The 15,789-nt window shown below is 44.1% G+C and overlaps 1 protein-coding gene and 1 pseudogene across 1 annotated transcript in view; one reads left to right on the top strand and one right to left on the bottom strand.

Moving 5' to 3' along the window:
• Window positions 1-7,103: 7,103 nt before the first annotated feature.
• LOC139005628 (dnaJ homolog subfamily C member 17-like) lies at window positions 7,104-8,008 on the bottom strand (annotated as a pseudogene).
• Window positions 8,009-10,494: 2,486 nt separating this feature from the next.
• Window positions 10,495-15,789, top strand: part of AEBP2 (AE binding protein 2) — a 58,188-nt gene continuing 52,893 nt past the window's right edge. The window contains exon 1 of the mRNA XM_070410609.1: window positions 10,495-11,247. Within this exon, the coding sequence (XP_070266710.1) occupies window positions 10,574-11,247 (674 nt within the window). The 5' untranslated portion in view covers window positions 10,495-10,573. The remainder of the gene's footprint in view (window positions 11,248-15,789) is intronic.

Here is a 15,789-nt window from a genome sequence, read left to right as displayed (position 1 = left end):
AATTATATATGTGTTTTCCAATGGTCTTAGGCAACCCCTGTGAAAGGGTCATTCGACCCCCAAAGGGGTCGCGACCCACAGGTTGAGAACCGCTGATTCAATGACTGGAATTGTATGGGCTCTGGCCATTCAGAATGGTTGCAAACCACGTCACAGTTCAAGGGGCCTGGAGGCACCTGATATGCCCCTCTCTCTCTCTCTCTCTCTCTCTCTCTCTCTATATATATATATATTGATTTCAGAGAGGAAGGGAGAGGGAGAGAGAGACACAAACATCAATGATGAGAGAGAATCATTGATTGGCTGCCTCCTGCACGCCCCACACTGGGGATAGAACCTGCAACCTGGGCATGTGCCCTGACTGGGAGTCGAACTGTGACCTTTTGGTTCATAGGTCAACACTCAACCACTGAGCCTTGCTGGCTGGGTCTGATATACCTTTTGTTGTTCTGGTAGTTGCTGGTTCATGGGGAGAACCAGGGGGACCAAAGGATTTGGTAACTTTCAGTATTTTAAAATCTGTATGTGAAACTTGAAAGCTCTGGTCAGCCATACTCCCTGCCATATGCATTGCATCTGTTAGAATTTACTTTAAAAGACTTCCTTATAAACAGTGTCATGTATTTGTGTGTAAATTAACTTCAATCTACACTCCCAGGGAGGTTGGTTATCATTAGAGTTACCTATTAGGAATTCACACTCTAGGGGTGGTTAGTTATAATTTGAAGTGCCCTAATCAGAAAGCCATACTCCCCAGGTGGCTACTTAAGCGTTTCAAAGATCTTCATCAAAATTTACACCAAGAGATTCATTCATTAGCATAAGGGATATTAGAAATACATTTTCATTAGTGAAATAAATGGTGTTCCAGATACATGGCTAGCTAAAAAGATTTCACAGCCCTAGCACTCTTGTGAAAAGAGGTCCAAGAACACTTGACCAGAGTGTCAATTCCATGAGAGCAAGGATTTTATTGGCTTTACCCATAACTATAGACCCAGTGCTAAGAACAGGGCCCGACACATAATAGACGCTAAATATATCCTCTATATGACGAATAAGTTGCTGGAAAGCCCAGTAACCTACTACTTTGTAGGCCTGTTTTATTGGATTCTGTGTTGCCCACCTCTCCCCATTACCTTCTGTTCCATCTACTGACAGACCGGAACAGTTGGGCTGTTATGCTCTCAGAGTGAACCTCTCATACAAGATATTTATTTGTAGGCATGCTTGAGGACGGAGAGTGAGACTTTCCTGAAACATGAGTAGGTTATATGACTTTCTGCTCACTTGCTAAAAAAAGTTTATATGTTTGGAAGAGTTTGGGCTCGGTTTTGTTTTCCTTGTAATCTACCACCTGATATTAATGTTGGAGGAAGGTATGCTTCTGTCTAGTCTAATCAATGGATATTTTTGATATTTGCTAAAAGAATCTACCAGTTGCTGAAGGGCCAAATAGACGGAAGTCAATTTGCAATACATGGGAAAACTGTGAAACAGAAACATAAAAATTTTCACGTTGGTACCAGTATAAATGAGGGGTCCTCTCGATCGAGGAGACTCAGTTTTCTCTGGCAGTGTGGCAGATGAATCTGCGAGCGAACAGGCGAACAGAATCAGAATGGATGCTATTTACCAGGAAGACCTTATAGAGCAAGAAGACAGTTGGCTAAGGATATAGACTTGAAAAACAACATTTAAAAAACAGGGAGATCAGGAAGAAAGATATGAACAGTCTAAATGAGTGTGGCATCAGAGAAATAAGAGGAGAGGAAAAAAAGCAGCCAAGCATGCAATGCAGAATTTGGTCTGAGAGTTATTTTCATTGTACTGTGATAGTAAGTTTGTAAGGTCAAAACTGAGTATCTTCTACATTTGGCAATTAATGATTTTACTGAAAGTAATTAAAAAAAATTATATCCAGGTAGGCTGGCTATACTTTTGTAGTGAAGAGACAGTGTACAGGAAGTGAAAAAGTGGAAAAAACAAGTATAGTTTATATATTTAGCAGGCTGGAGGAATATGGAATACATTTTTATTTTATAAGGATGGAAAGACTTGGTTATGTTCATGAACTGAAAAGGAGCCATTATACAGGTGGGATTGAAGACACAGAAGAGGCCTGGCTGGTGTGAGTGGCAGCCTATGAATGAGGAAGTCACAGTTCAGTTCCATTCCTGTTCAAGCACATGCCTGGGATTGGGGTGTGCAGGAGGCATTGCAGAATGAGGTCATCTGGAGACCTAGGCTCCTTCTCGCTTGTGGCTCTGTCATCCTGTGATGTGGTGCTGATATGCAGGCTCATCCCGGCCACCATGCTTATACTGGAGCCCCTGGACAGGGCACAGGAAGAGTGAGACAAGGGAGGGCAAACATTTCCTTAGGGGGATGGGATCCCTTCTGCTTACAGGTCATTGTTCAGAACTTAGTCACATGGCCAAACGTAGCTATAAGGGATGCTGGCAGGTCATATGCTCAGCAGATATATGGGAGTGAGAAGGGTGGAAGATGCGCAGGTTCTGCAAAAACAAAAACAAAGCAACCTAATAAAACTCTCTCACTTTATTTATTTATTTATTTTTTAAAATATATTTTTATTGATTTCAGAGAAGAAGGGAGAGGGAGAGGGAGAGAGAGATAGATACATCAATGATGAGAGAGAGAATTATTGAATGGCTGCCTCCTGCACGCCCCCCACAGGGGATTCAGCGCACAACCCAGGTATATGCCTTCACCAGGAATTGAACCGTGACCTCCCAGTACATTGAGTTGCTGCTCAACCACTGAGCCACACTGGCGGGGTGAAACTTTTTTACTTTAAAAAATAGTTTGAGGTAATTTACCAACGTGTATAAAGGACTACAAAGTTTATAAAAGCAAGTAATGAAATAAGGGAGAAAGGTAAGAGGAGAGCAAAAAGTGTATAGGTGTGGTTAGTAGTCAAAAGGAAGGGGGTGGGTTTCCTTTTTCTGTTTTTGGATTGAAGTGAAGGTAATTGATTCAAACTGCTGATATGCATTTTAAAATATTTCGCCCATAAATATTATGTTTAGATTCTTCCCTGACTTTTTAGAGATTTGATGAATAAAATATATTTTTAAAAAATATATTTTTATTTATTTCTGAGAGGAAGAGAGAGAGAAACATCAGTGATGGGAGAGAATCATTGATCAGATGCCTCCTGCACGCCCTCTACTGGGGATTGAGCCCGCAACCCAGGCATGTGCCCTTGACCAGAATCGAACCCAGGACCCTTTGTTCTGCATGCAAGCCGATGCTCTATCCACTGAGCCAAACCTTCGAGGGCTGATGGATAAAATATTAATTGGTATTGTAATTTGTATGCTACAATATCTATCCATCAAATTCAAATTTCATAATTGAGAGTTTTAAACATTGAAAAAAGTTTCTTGGTTAGCAAGTCAGATATAAATACATGAAAGGATAAAAAATGTGGTGTGTGTGTTATTTACCTTTCACATTTTGCTTACCTTTTTATTGATAGTTTATAAGAAAATCATTTACTAAATTCAAAACAAGCAATTAGCCCCAGCTGGTTTGGCTCAGTGGATAGAGCATTGGCCTGTAGACTGAAGAGTCCAGGTTTGATTCTGTTTAAGGGCACATGCCCAGGTTGCAGGCTTGATCCCTTGTAGGGGCATGCAGGAGGCAGCCAATCAATGATTCTCTCTCATCATTGATATTTCTATCTCTCTCGGCCTCTCCCTTCCTCTCTGAAATCAATAAAAAATATTTAAAAAACAACAACAACAAAAAACACAACGAGAAATTATCCAAAATACTAGACATGCCTATGATCTACTTATTGTGGAAAGTTGCCAGCCAAAGCAGTTATGTCTCAAAATGGTTGTATTGACAGAAATATTATAACTCAAAAACTATAATCATTCCCCTGGCTGGTGTGGGTCAGTTGGTTGGGCATGGTCCCATACACTAAAAGGTCTCTGGTTTGATTCCTGGTCAAGACACATGCCACGTTGCTGGCTCGATCTCCAGTAGGAGGAGTGCAGGAGGTAGCCATCAATCAGTGTTTCTCTCTCACACTGATGTTTCTCTCTCTCTCCCCCTTCTTTCCCCTTCCTTTTCTCTCTCTCTCCCAAATCATTAAAAACGTATTTTGAAAATAGTAGAATCATTCGGTTGTGTTTTGGTTGAATTGCAATCTACCAACTGGGGAAGCTTTTATTGGATTTCTAGTTCTTTCCAGCTTTCCGATGTTCCTGTAAGATGCTCTGTCTTGCCAAAACCGGTTTGGCTCAGTGGATAGAGCATTGGCCTGCGGACTGAAAGGTCCCAGGTTCGATTCCGGTCAAGGGCATGTACCTGGGTTGCGGGCACATCTCCAGTAGGAGATGTGCAGGAGGCGGCTGATCGATGTTTCTCTCTCATCGATGTTTCTAACTATCTCTCTCCCTTCCTCTCTGTAAAAAATCAATAAAATATATTTAAAAAAAAAAAAAAAGATGCTCTGTCTTTTCACGCATATTTTCTTTAGACTCCCAGTCAATCAGAGAATGCGATCATTATGCTGCTATTGATCCTGCTCAATATGGCAGTATCAAACCGCAGAATGAGGAACCTGAAATAAAGGTGCAAAACGGGCTATCGCTGCATCTTTTAGAGACTTTTTCGGAAGTATCTCACGTGTAGTGAGGTATCTCACATGGGGCAGTAATCTCAGCTTGAATCTCATCTGGGTCTGTTGCTGGGAGTCAAGCATGTCTGGGCACGTCTGGCCAACGGGTGAGTCAGGACAGAAGGAAACCTGCTGACATGGGGCTGAGACTGCTTCCTAGAACAGAACTCATTTTAATGGAAGAGAGATTTAGACAGAGAAGCCCTATAAGAAAGACTTAGTCATTGGATGGGGAGTAATAAATACAGCGTGGGGTAGCTGTTACTCAAGTCTGTCGCCAATCTAGGCCCATGAAAGCATGTCTGGGTCCCTAAGAGAAACAAGAGCTCTGAGTAAAAGCATAAAGAGCCATTTCACTGGAAACTATGATATTAGGTGCAAGCAGTCTGCGTTGGGGTTCCCCTAAAAAAAGGTCAAACACCAGGATCTCCATTTCTTTAGCTAACACCATGGCTTTGGGTGTTTTGTTTGTATCACAGATTCTGACAGGAGCCTGCAGCACCTAGAGGAGCAGAGCAGGAGAAGGGGCCACTGGGAGAGAGGAGTGTGTGAGCACATGAGAGGCCCCCACCCCAGGGGCTCCCGGAGAACTGGAGGTGTCCTCACTAGGTTAGTAGGCTTGATAGGTAGAACCAGTGACGTAGAAATTACTGTTGCTATATCGGACCCATTAGTGCTGTAGTCAATGAGTCTGAATGCTATTCCTAATCAAATAGCTCTTATGCAATGGTGTGTTCTTGGGGGGATTTATAATTATTAATTACCAAGCAAGAAGGAGGGGACTATAGAACACTGGTTCTCAATCTATGAGGGACCAGGTTTTTTTTTGTTTGTTTGTTTGTTTGTTTTTTTTAAATTTCCAGTGGACTGATATTTTTGCAAAATATGTAAAAGTTAGTTATCAGAATAATCAAATAAACAGATGAAATAAAAAAGAGAAGCCCCAGGTTTTTTTTTATTATTATTAGGTTCAACAATCATAAAATTACTCTATCAAGTTGTGGGAAAGTTTTCAGTACTTCTCTAACTGCAGACTGGTAATGAACAGTTCATGGATGGGACTGGTCTGTAGATCTTGTTTCCCGGTTTTATGAAGTTTCCACCTGATGCCACCTGAAGGGACTCTATCACCTGGAGCTCCTGCCTCTAGTCACACACATTAGTGAATGGGATAACGACACTGTGACACTGTGGTCATGTAGGAGAGTGCCCTTGTTCTAAATAGATGTGTGCAGAGTAATGATGTCTGCAACTAAACATAGAGGGAGAGAGGGAATGGGAGAGGGGGTAAAGGAAGGTGAGTAAGGGGAGAGGGGGAAGGGGAGAGAGGAGGAAAGAGACCAGAGAGAAGACAGAGGGACACAGCCTGCACATATTTGGCAAAATATTAGTAATTGATGTTATGCAGGTGTACAGGTGTTTATTATCCAGTTCTTTCTAATTATGAGATTTGTAGTTCAAAAAAACCTCCAAAAAACCAAAAAACCATTTTCTAAAAAACAACACAGCTCTAACCGGTTTGGCTCAGTGGATAGAGCATTGGCCTGTGGAATGAAGACTGAAGGGTCCGGGGTTGGATTCAGGCATGCAGGAGGCAGCCGATCAAGGATTCTCTCTCATCATTGATGTTTCTATCTCTCCCTCTCCCTGCCTCTCTGAAATCAATAAAGATATATTTAAAAAACAAGGACAACAAAACTTTCCAGTGATAGGAAACACCCTTTTCTTCAAAAGCCCAGTTCCAAGATAGCTCATTTTACTCTTCAGTATATATATTGCAGCTTGAGCATTCATTTGTGGCTTTGATACCTGCCAGTACCACATGTCTAATCTCCATTAACTTTTCACTCTTTTCAGAATGTCTCCTATATATTTGATACCCTTACGGCATAACTTTAATCATATCACACCTTTAAAAAAATATCTCAGTGTGTACCTGTTGTCTTTCAAAGTAGAATGTTTTATTCAAGATTTTCTGCAATCTAATCTTTAACTCTTAGCTTTCTAGCTTTGCTTTCTCATGTTAACACCATCATAAAAATTTTTTATACTTTTCCATGTTATTGCTTCACAGTTCTCGAAATTTCCCCTTAAAAAGAATTCCATTCTATACATTCTTCAAGATCAAGCTCAAATTAATTAAACTTAGATGTAGTTATATATCTTACTATACAAATTGTTCAAATCCTACATTGGCCATGAAGTTTTCCTTGATTAACTCAGCCAAACACGAACCCTAATCTCCAGGGCTTAATCCAGTGGTCTAGCATATACACTTAGTACAGTATATACTTTTAACTTCTTTAATAGTTCTTTATTTTTTAAAGAATGTTTTTATTAATTTCTGAGGAAGGAAGGGAGAGAGGGAAAGATAGAAACATTTCTTTTTTTTAGACTTAAAAAAAAGTTTATTAGTGAAAGGGGCTGTGGGGTGGTGGGCTGGATGCTACGTCAGCTGACCCACCTTGTCCTGCTGCATCTGGGCGATCAGCTGCTGTCGCTCAGCTGCTTGGCGCATGCGCATCATGACAAGGCTTTCGTAGTCCCTCTGGGACACCACAGAACCCTGTGACTGTCCTGGGTGGCTGGGGCCATCCTTGCCCTGGGGCCGTCCCTCCAACCAGGAAATCTTCAGAGGATTATCAACCAGGCCCACTTCATTCTAGACAGCCAGCTCCGCAGCCTTGATGGTTGCAAACTCCACCACGGCGGTGCCTGCCTTCTTGCTGGAAAGTACCAGGTTGAGCACCTCTCCGTACTTTTGAAGAAGCTGCAGGAGGACATCTCTGGAATAGCCGCCTTTTGAACCGTCCTCTCTGCACTTCCATTTTAGCTTTAGCTTGGGAGTTCCTTTGCCTTCAGGATTTTCTGCCGTTCCTCTCAACCTCTGCTCCCTTCCAGCTGCCGGGAACCCTCTTCTCGCAGGCGTTGGATCTTCTGCTCTAGTGTCCTGGTGCTCCGGCTCTCCCCCTCCTCCTCCTCCTCCTCCTCCTCCTCCTCCTCCTCCTCCTCCTCCTCGGCCTGGGCCTGAGCCTGCCGCTCCCGGGCCTCCAGGTCAAGCTTCATTTTCTTCCTTCTCTCATGTAGTTTCTGGGTCCTCTCTGCTGCCTGCTTCTCGGCTTTCCTGATCTTGTCATACGTGGCCCTGGCTGCAGCATCAGTCAGTACCTCCAAGGCCTGAGAAAGCTGGTGGAAGAGTTCAGCTGCTCTGGGATTATCTGGATTTTTATCTGGATGGCAGGAGAGGGCCTTCTGCCTATAGGCCTTCTTCACCTCTTTGTCCCACGGGTTCTCCTCAATGCCTAGCAGCGCGTACAGGTCCATCTGTAAGAGCTCCTTGGCCACCGACATAGTTCCAACCCTGACCAGATTTGTACTACAACTCCCAAGATGTTGGGGTCCAGCCCCAGTAGGTCCAGGGGTTCCCAAAGGTGTGGATGGAGTCGACAAAGAAGAAATGACAGGGAGACAGTGTTCAGTTGATCAGCAACCTAGCCAGGTTCTGTAGCCAGGTTCTGTCTTTATTCTCCTGTTACATCTGTATTTATACCAGTTGATTTTAATCCTATCCATTCTATTCCAAAGGTTAGGGCGTTTGTTATCTCCATTCCAAGGTCACTACTCTATTGTTCTGTTAAGCTATAAGGAAGTAACTGAAGGAGATTATCCTAAGTAAAGATTATGTAGCTTAAGCATGATTGTTCGTAGTTAAAGTGATTAACTACCTGCCTGGCACTTAGTTAAGGGGTTTTATTCCTTTCTTAGTCCTGTTAATCCCTAACTCCAGGGAAAAATCCCCACCTGGGGAAACAACCTTTCTCAGAGAGGTGACCTTGGTTAAAACACATAGCGCTAAGAAGAGGAGCAAACATATTAAGAACAGTATGCCATATACGCCAGGTCCCTTGAAACATATGCTGTGCAGATGTTTCTTCCCTGCAGTGACTGTGTCAAGCAGCAAGGATGGACCAGCTTCCGGCAACAATACAGGATGATAATATAGTACTTGTCTATCTCAAAAAATGGCATGGAGGTTAAAATGTTTGAGGTTAGTATTTTGCATTGTACCCGTCTGAAGGTATGTCAACCATAATGCCTCTTACTATTTATTATTTTTATTTTTGCTTTTCCTTGAGGCAACTTATGGAATATAAAAGCTGACCAAGGCCTAAGACAGTGGACATAATACTGGGGTACTCAAGCTAATTGAAGACTTTCCAAGATGTGTGTGCATGAGCACAGAGAATTTGTTTTAAAGTAATCAGTTCTCTGATCCTTACTTCCCATCGGTAGCCATCCCCAAAACCAATCTGCCTGAAAATGTGCCCTGGGGTCAGAGTGACAGTACCCTCCTTTCCTGCCTCCCTTATTCCAATTGTCCCTCCCCTACTTTACAAACAATAGCATAATTCCTTCCCAGCCCAGATCTTACTAACGTGTAATACCCAGGGGGGATGCAAAACCTTCAAGACAATAAAAAAGAAACAATGGACTGGAGAAACAGAATGGGTTAACACATCCTTTCATAAGTTAGGTGGTTTTCAGTTGCTTATTTCAACAAAGTTGAAAGAGAACCTAATCAGAGTTGTCAGCTGATAGATCATGAAAAATATTTTCTCTTTGTTAGATCTTTATGTGATTTTTTTGGCATATAATTTGGAATGAGTTTCAACGAATGGCATTACTATAACAAAAGTCCATTCTCATCTACTTATTTATATGGACTAGTTTTCTCAATGCTTATGTTCATGGAATTGAAAACTTGGAATAGAATTAATGCTGAATTCATTCTCATTCTAGTAATACTCATCCACGGATAGAATAAGTTGGTTGAAAAATAAAATGCATCCAATTCCATTTCTGTAAGATGCATTCCCAACAAAATTTTACTTTTATGTTTATTTATAAATATTTGCAATCTATTTGTTTTATCAGTTGGAAGGAAATATAAGATGATCAATAAGAGTTCAAATACAAAATATATTATGGTAAAACTCTGGAGAGGATGTGGAATGCAAAGATCAATTCCAGAAGATAAAGGATGAAAACTGTCCAAGTATAAGAGACTATTTTAAAAAGTAGGTATTAGTTAAGGTTAATGAATCTCTATGGTTTTTAAAGTTCATTCGCTATATGTGAAAAAGTGTGACAGTTATGAAGTATTTGTGACAAGCGGGGAGAAATGTAGATGTCCCTTTGAACAAAATTGTTCCAAGGGGCTCACGAGCCAAAAAGTTTGAAGATCTTGAACAGCCAAGATGTCCTTGCTCTGAGACAGACTGAACTCTTCCTGGAGGGACGCAAACGCAGGTTGGAGTGAAACCTGTGGCTCTACGTGGGCGCTGGTGGATTTAGTCCCTTGCATTGTATTATTTCTTGTTATTCGTTTGAAATCGCCTCTCCTCGTAAGACTGTAAGCTCTCGGAAGACCAAGGGCTTGTTCGATTTCTGGGCTCAGTGCCTGCGCCCTGGGGACACTCCCCACACCCCCGCGCAATGAATGACTCTGTCGTGAGAACTCGGAGGGCTGTTACATCCCCGCTGGCACTCGGGTGTCTGCTCGGCGCGTCCCGCCCGCTGCGAGGCCAGGCCCGCGAAGGCGTGGGAAGGCCCGAGGGAAACTCTGAGCGCTCGGCGGCCGGGAGGGGCGGGGCGGAGGCCGGTTTGCGGGGGGGCGGGCGCGGGGCGCGGGCGCGGAACCGGGGCGGGGGAGGTGCCGCCGCGCAGGCGCGCCGCCGTCTCCGCGTGCGCGCTGTCCCCGCGCGGGCGCCGTAGCGCGTGTGTAGGCTGACGCAGCCCGAGGGCCCTCCTCTTGCTCTGCAGCGGCGTCGGTGGAGTTTTGGGCGTTAAGGGAGGGGGCGCGGGAGCCTAGCCGCGAGAGGGAGGCGGCGGGGAGGAGGAGGAGCAGGCGCCGCCATGGCCGCCGCGCTCACCGACATGGCCGACCTGGAGGAGCTCTCCCGCCTGAGCCCTCTGCCCCCCGGCAGCCCCGGCTCGGCGGCGCGGGGCCGTGCGGAGCCCCCCGAGGAGGACGAGGACGAGGAGGAGGAGGAAGAGGAGGCGGAGGCCGAGGCGGTGGCGGCGCTGCTGCTGAACGGCGGCGCCGGGGGCGGCGGCGGCGGCGGCGGCGTGGGGGGCGGCGAGGCGGAGACGATGTCGGAGCCGAGCCCCGAGAGCGCCAGCCAGGCCGGGGAGGACGAGGACGAGGACGACGAGGAGGACGAGGAGGAGGAGGACGAGGGCAGCAGCAGCGGCGGCGGCGAGGAGGAGAGCAGCGCCGAGAGCCTGGTGGGCAGCAGCGGCGGGAGCAGCGGCGACGAGACGCGCTCGCTGAGCCCGGGCGCCGCCAGCAGCAGCAGCGGCGATGGGGACGGCAAGGAGGGCCTGGAGGAGCCCAAGGGACCGCGGGGCGGCCAGGGCGGCGGCGGGGGCGGCAGCGGCAGCAGCAGCAGCAGCGTCGTCTCCAGCGGCGGCGACGAGGGCTACGGGACCGGGGGCGGCGGCAGCAGCGCGACCTCCGGGGGCCGGCGCGGCAGTTTGGAGATGTCGTCGGATGGGGAACCCCTGAGCCGCATGGACTCGGAGGACAGGTGAGTGCCCGGCGGCGTCTCCCGGTCCCCCTGTCCCTCTCACCTACCTTCCTATCCCCTCCCTCCTCCCGCGCTCCCGGGCCGGGGGGACTTTTTGGCCGCGATGCCCCCCGTCCCCCGTTCCCCGGGCCCAGGGCCCCTCCCCCAGGCGCCCCCCTCGGAAACCTCCGGGCCGCCCCGCCCCTCTGGCCTCGGATAGCGGCTCCCAACTCTCAGACCCTGTCCCCCCACGCTGCCCGGCGCCCCGCACGGACCCGCGGACGGCCCCGACGCGGAAGCCGCCCCCGAGCAGGCCCGGCCTCGGTGGGAGCTGCAGCGGCCCCGGGGGCGCACACCCGGCCCACGAGGTTAGCGTCCGCCGCGAGCGCGAACACTTGTCAGAACTGCAATTGACAAGTGCTTTCCAACATGGCTGGTCTCGCTCGGATTGCACAGAACTTCCTTGTTCGGGGAGGAGACCCCCAGCTGCCCCTCTTCTTTACTTATAAAGAAAAAGAACAAGAAAAAGCTGTTCTTTTTTTCTGTTTAACCGCTGCTTCCAAAACGCCTCCCGGGTAGTCGTTAACGTGGTCTCCAAAGGGATGTAAATAACTTCTATGCGTCCCGCGAACAAATCCGGGAGAAAGTTGAAAGCGAATCCATCGTTGTAGCCAAGAAAGATGAATTTATGGCTTTTGCAATAACTTCGCGGGAGCAGAGAGAGTTGGAGTGGGAACGAAAGACACTCCTGAAGGGACCTGCATCATGGTAGGCGGTGTAGTGTCCTTGTGTAGTGAGGCTTCGTGATTGTAGGCGGCAGGATTTGCAGCCCCGTGTTGGAGAGCGCTGAAGGAATTAGCATTCTTCTAAAGTTCGTGGGGAGTAGCGTGGGGACTGGCCAGAAATGCGCTTCCTTTTTTTTCGGGACATTAAAATGACTGCCATTATGATGTTTCGATCGTTACTGTTACTTTTGGGCTCTTTGGAAAACTTCCTATTTTAAATAATTGGTTCTTAATGTACTTTTTAACAACAGCACTCCCTCCTTCATGCTGTACTGCTTCTAAAGTATATTAGCACTTGTTTTGACCATCTGCTAATGTTTAGATGAGCAGTCGATTTTTAAATCATCTCTGTTGACTTGGATTTAAAGGTTTTAAGTATTCTAAAGTTCTAGGGATAACAATGGTTAACTGAGAAAAATTTATGTAATAAGGAATACAAGGCCCTAAATATTTTGGGAATACAGTATTAGAATCTGTTTGACACTTAAATATCTAGTTAAGACACCTTGGCTGGGGTAAAACAGACTGTACAAACCTTAGAAAAATTGTACTGAACTATATAGGCATGGCGGGAAGGAGAATGTCTTCAAGAGAATTAAAAATTGACGTGAACTGCACAATGAAGAATGTGTTATTTATCATTTTATTACAACCTCCTTCGTTGGTACCCAGAGATACTTGAAAGTTGGTAGTTCCCGCAGTTCTTCTGTTTAGTTATGGACACACACTTGTTTAGCACCGCACAGTTTAAACGTTGCAGTCGTTTCATTCACAATTTGGTGCAAACTAGATATTATTTTGACTTCCATTTAACAGATGAAGAAGCAAGTTGAGTGTCTTCCTAAAAACAGTAAGTACAGAATGGTAGTGGTGAAGCTGAACAAAGGTTCTTAAGTCCCTTGCTCTTTCCACTTCACAAGAGTAAGAATAATTCACCTTAAATAACAAGCTGTATGTGTCAGTTTTTATTGTTTGTTTGAGTTAATATCTTGTCCACTGCATCCTTTTATTAGGAGACAATGAATTATTGGTCAAGTAAAATTTCAGAAAGTGGAGTTTTGGCTTCATTTTATATTTATTGGATATTTATTTGAGTATCTACTTTATACATCATACTTAGGAGTAAGGAGTAAGATAATTGGTGCCACAAGTCCAAATAAGGTTAAAACTTGATAACTAAGCATACTTGCTTTTCTTAATGCTTAAGCATTAGAGACTACAAAATATTGTAGTCATTTTACCATTTCAAGGTAGTAGATTTATCACTTGTATGAAAAAGCCTTCCATTACTAGTGAAACTGGTTGTGGTCTTGATAATCTTAATTCTGAAATGCCCCCTGTTGCTATTGAGTTAAAGAACTATTTTAAATTTGGAAAGGATTCATAATTCTTATAAACTGTCCTGCAGATTACACTAATCTGTGTGGATTTTATAGATTGATTTCATGGTAGGAAGTCTTTATTTTTGTAACTGATGAAAGGATATTGTGGTTTTAAAGTGCTTTTAAAAAACTTGAGGCAATCCTATCACAACGATTTCATCATTAGAATTTACTGTTTCTCTTAGGATGCTTGTTCATTTTTTCTAACACTTTGAAATTAGGAAGTATCTTTGAATTTAACATACTTTAGAATTTGTAAAAATATCTTAAATATTTTTAACTGTAAGAGCTTCTTAAGAAAGAATTAATACAAAGATTTAGATTTTGAAGCTTGTGATCCAAGGTACCACTTTATAATCATGTATTGGAAGTGTTGTGTGATGAAAACTGACTAATTTATAAAATGATTAAATGGCATTTGGTACAAAAAACATTGATTTTTTTCCCCAGGAGAGAGTTATTCAAAACCATGTAAGTGTATTAGTGTGTTTATTTTAGTCAAGTTAGCAAACTTAAAGTTGATAGGTAATTTACTTTGGTTATAGAGATAATGAAATTTTCTTTGGGGGCGGGGGATATTTAGCTGTGCAAGAACACTAAAAACTAGTTTTTCTTTTACGTACTTTGAATCTAAGCTTAAGTGTTTTTTAAAAAGTTACCACCTTTTAAGTTAATTTCAGAGGCTATGTTAAATACAATTTTAGAATTTTAAATGCCTCAAATGTTTTTAGTTTACAAATTAGTTTTAGCTATTGAATCAGATTTTACTTACATTGAAAGTACTCTGAGCTACTTATCCTATATAAGTGAATTGATAATAACAATCTCTTCCATTTTGTGGTTGTCTCTTTTTTAAATTGTCTCTCCCTTCCCCCCACCCCGCAACAAGAGTATAAACCATGACTTATTTTTGAAAAAGCCAAGGCCTCTTTCAGCCACTTTTATCAGCCTTTATGGATAAATCTAGGTATCAAATGAAAAGTGCCTGGGTGAGGATGGGGTAAAAGGGAAGGGCATATAGAATGAAACTTATTTTAAATGTTTAGCAAAGGCCACACACAGGCCCTTACCATCTTGTGGATATAAAATTTTGTCAATTTTTGGGTTGTAAACTTTGAGGTATAATTAGGATTGCTTTGAAATTGGGAAAACAGACTTAATATTGCTCAGTTTCCCTATAGTATGGTTTGGGAAATCTTTTTCTAATATAGAGGCTAAATTTTAACATCAGATTAATACTAGAAGGCTAATGAGGTTATTGTCAAGATTTATTAAGGATCTGTATGTTTGAGGCAATAAAATACTTTTATGTAGAAAAATATTTTGCTCATACTTCGTAATAAAACTCCTTTTCACTACCCCTTTCATCTCTGAAGCAATCTGCTCTTCATAGGCTCTAGAATACCTCTTTTTCACCACCCTTTTATTTTGATTAAATTTAGGGAAAAGCTTCTAATAGGTCTGTTTTCATTGATAACATTGTAATGCTCAATTAAGGAAGGTATGGCAACAGTAAAAAAACCCCCACAGATTTTAGGATCTAATTTATATAGGGAGATTCTAAGGGTTCATTTTACTTTTAAGAAACATTAAGACTGCCCAGCTGGTGTGGCTCAGTGTTTGAGTATCGACCTATGAACCAGGCGGTCATGGTTCAATTCCTGGTCAGGGCAAATGCCCAGGTTGTGGGCTCGATCCCCAGGAGTGGGCGTTCAGGAGGCTGCTGGTCAATGATTCTCTCTTATCATTGATGTTTCTATCCCTCTCTCTTCCCCTCAGAATCAATCAATATATGTATATATGTGTATATATATATGTATATATGTATATGTGTGTGTGTGTGTGTGTGTGTGTGTATATATATGTGTATATATATACTTTGCTGCAAAAAGCTTTATCTCATTTGGTCCAATGCGTTGGAGAGGGCTTCAGGGTGGTTAAAAGAATGGCCAGTAGTTTCGGGAAGAGGCTCAGGTAAAAGCCAGAGTCACCAGGGGGATGCAGAGGGGCCTCTCAAAGGCTCCTAGTCCTGCTTGAGGGTGAGCCTTTCGAAGAGATACTCACCCAGCCCAGCCTGGGGGGCGGCCCGCCTGCGGATGTTAGTTAGGTGGATGTTAGTTAGGTGGTCGCCCATCTTCTTAATCAGTTTCACCTCCTCACCCAGGAAGTGGTTCTCCAGGAAGTCGCAGAGATGAGGGTCTGCACGGGTAGAACCCAGGTCTCCAAAAGGGGCCTGCTTCCGGTTCTTCTCCAAGGCCAGGGTGGCTTCCATGGCATCCTGAGTTTTGCCCCAGTCATCTTGGGAAGGTTTCTGCACCTCCTGGAAGAGAAAGCGGCTGCCACACTTGTTTTGCAACTTTAAGAGATGCTCAGCACCCTGGCGCTTTTTCTCCGCC

Source organism: Myotis yumanensis, unplaced genomic scaffold (assembly GCF_028538775.1).
Source record: "Myotis yumanensis isolate MYYU_CA2020_CCGP unplaced genomic scaffold, mMyoYum1.0.hap1 SCAF_3, whole genome shotgun sequence".
Taxonomy (NCBI): domain Eukaryota; kingdom Metazoa; phylum Chordata; class Mammalia; order Chiroptera; family Vespertilionidae; genus Myotis; species Myotis yumanensis.
The sequence above is the reverse complement of the archived record's forward strand: the minus strand, read 5'-3'. Positions and strand labels throughout refer to the sequence as shown.